At 42.4% G+C, this 2,763-nt stretch overlaps 1 protein-coding gene and 1 long non-coding RNA gene across 3 annotated transcripts in view; one reads left to right on the top strand and one right to left on the bottom strand.

Annotated features, from left to right (window-relative positions):
• LOC112485777 overlaps positions 1–884 on the bottom strand; it is an 80,532-nt gene extending 79,648 nt beyond the window's left edge. The window contains exon 1 of the long non-coding RNA XR_003048556.1: positions 745–884. This is a non-coding gene — a long non-coding RNA (uncharacterized LOC112485777). The remainder of the gene's footprint in view (positions 1–744) is intronic.
• A 96-nt stretch (positions 885–980) lies between these two features.
• DEPDC1 (DEP domain containing 1) overlaps positions 981–2,763 on the top strand; it is an 18,582-nt gene continuing 16,799 nt past the window's right edge. Inside the window, exons 1-2 of one of the 2 annotated variants that reach the window (XM_006919311.3) lie at positions 981–1,174; positions 1,334–1,377. In XM_006919311.3, coding sequence (XP_006919373.1) covers positions 1,029–1,174; positions 1,334–1,377 — 190 coding nt within the window. In that variant the 5' untranslated portion in view covers positions 981–1,028. The remainder of the gene's footprint in view (positions 1,175–1,333; positions 1,378–2,763) is intronic. The other variant, XM_006919312.3, reaches the window with a different exon arrangement.

Raw genomic sequence — 2,763 nt, 5'->3', positions numbered from 1 at the left:
GAACATTTTCTCTTACCTCTTCTTTTTACTAAATCATAACCTCTCAAACTGCTACTTAATTTCCAAATTAATTCTTCCACAGCTTCATATCACTCAAATAGCCTTTTGATCTTCTGTACTAAGGGACTCTTAGCATCAAATAGTTTCAAACTGGTGATAGAGAATTTGTCACGATTATTAAGTTTGAGCTCTGCTAACAGGACCTAAGACTTTGGGCAAGTCTCTTCAGAGCTTGGAACTTAATTTTTGTCATTCGAAAAAATTGGAACTTAATTTTTGTCATTTGAAAAACTGCAGATTTCTAAATTCCCATAAGTGTATAATTATGATTTAAACATAACCAGGATTCTTATAAAGATATGGTATATTGGCAAGTTTTACGGAACCTTTCCCAAGCCTCTTACTGTGTGTACATATGGAAATCTACTAGTGCTTCATTTTACTACCAAATTTAGGGGAGTTTAACCTACATTTTTGCACTGGGGAGAACCAAATTATGGCACCCTCTAAAATGTACGAGTGACAGCACTGCAACAAACACCAAGGAAGCTTTATAAAAGCAAAACCAGGGGCTTTGTCAGGCGAAAGGTACGCCCCAGGGATGCTTTGTTCTACATGCTAACCACTGTTAAAGATCCTTTAGGGCCAGGCAAAAACGGCTTGGGTCTTTTTCTTTTCAAATTTCATATTCCCTTAACCAAAAGCTGAGCTCGAACAATCAAGTCTGGGACTAAACGGTCTCACCCATTCTGAGTATGGAAACTTGACTCCGCCTCGCCAACGACCGCAAGAGGGAGAAGCAGCTCCAGGGAAGCCGGGCGAGGCCGGGAACTTGTCTCACCAGCCCGGCCCCGGCGCAGACCTGCTGGTGCCAGCCACCAGCACCACGAGCCACTGAGGATAGTCTCCACCGCCCACGCCGACTGCAGCTGGGCCCGCGGCGTGTCACGTGACTCGACGGCGTAGCCAATCAGCGCCGCCTCTGTGGTATTCAAATCGGCGGCGGGGGCCGACAGTTGTGCAGAGTTATGCGGACCTCTAAACAGAGGTCGGAGTGTAACTTTCCGCCGCCATGCACAGCACCGGACGCTGACAGGCCTCCAGGCCCGGTGGGCGGAATGGAGACTCGGAGTGTGCCTCCTGGGCCTTATCGGGCCACTAAGCTGGTAAGACAGCGCAGAACGACGAGGCTAGCCAGCCGGGGTGATGGCCGCCACCACTTTTACGGGAGAACGTTCGTAGTTTTACCTTGGGCGGAGGGATGGATCCCAGATCCTCTTGGTTCCCTGAAAAGGATATTGAAAGGAATTAACCGGGACCCTTGCGGAACGAGTCTGTCCCTCGCCTTTGTTCCGGGCGCCCCGCGAAGGTTGCATCATACTCATTCCTTGTTAGGCAGCTCCTGTTCTGCGTGTTGTCTGCGTCCCCTGTAACTCCACAGAACATCCTGAGTTTAGCCGCACCTATGCCGGATCTTCTACCCCCATCAGTATTCGAAAAGAATTTAGAATCAGTTCCAGTGCTTTGTAGGATCAGATTGGGGCAAACGCGAATGTGACAGCTTCGTTTGGCTGGCCCTGCAGAATTTAATGTAGGATGGACCAACCGAATGCCACTTAGATAACAGCTATTTCAAAACTAAACCCAGAATATTTGAGATACCTGTCAGGAACCACTGTTGGTAGTCACTGGTTTTGTACTTGTATACAGTGTCTCCTGCATTTAGATCTCCATCCTAGAGGAGCCTGTGCCACCGGTCATGTGACATTAGGAGAGCCACTTAACTTCTGTGAGCCTCAGTTTCCACATTGGTAAAATAGGCCTGATAATACATGTCCATCCTAAGAGATTTTCCGAGAGAGTACTGTATGTGAAAATGTTATAATTGGTAGAATATAAAATACCTTATCCTCTGGATAAATTGCCACTCAATATATTTCTTGAATAAGTTAATATACGAAATGTGGTGGTGGGGGAAGAAAATGATACAGTTGTGTTTTCATACCTTAAATTTTGCGTTGTGATGTTGGGGCTACATAGGTCAGGTAGGTGGTAACATAAGTAGCAGTGGCTTAGCTGGAGTTAATTTACCTCATTTGTTCTATGTTCACTATTGGAGTCTTCACATAAGAGATACTATAGTAAATGTATAAATGATTTTAATATTAAAGGTATTTTACCAGTGAAACTACTGCCAGCCATAAGTTTTATTTGTCCAGCATAGTAGTTACTAGTGCAGGTTCTAGAGTCAATCAAATCTGTGTTTGAAGGGTTCATCACTTAGCTGTGCAACCTTGGTCAAATTATTAAATCTCTCAGTGCTTCATATTCCTCATCTAAAAATGGGATAATAGTACTGATTCACAGAATTGCGAGAATTAAAGTTTAATCATGAATGTAAAGCATAATGTCTGACATAAATGCTAACAGCATATTAATATTAATTGAGATTTAAAGAAACAGGAATAAATGCTTTCTCTATTGAGGACTACAGGCAGTTGCATTGCAGTTCTTCATTATTCCTAGGTTTCCTAAAGAAGCCAATCAGCCAATTAAGTGCTTTTAGTCAACAACTTTTACATAGAATTATTATTACGGTAGTAGAATTAATCAAAATAAATTAGTATATCAGTTTTTCTATAGCACAAGTAAAATGAATGGTTTCTTCATGAGTTTTTATGATGTAATCATATGTGAATGAATTTTGTCTAATTTATTGCAAATCAGTAGGAGATTTTATGTTCGTTCTTTAATCTTTTAAAA

Source organism: Pteropus alecto, unplaced genomic scaffold, assembly GCF_000325575.1.
Source record: "Pteropus alecto unplaced genomic scaffold, ASM32557v1 scaffold25, whole genome shotgun sequence".
Classification (NCBI taxonomy): domain Eukaryota; kingdom Metazoa; phylum Chordata; class Mammalia; order Chiroptera; family Pteropodidae; genus Pteropus; species Pteropus alecto.
This window is presented reverse-complemented; position numbering and strand designations above follow the sequence as displayed.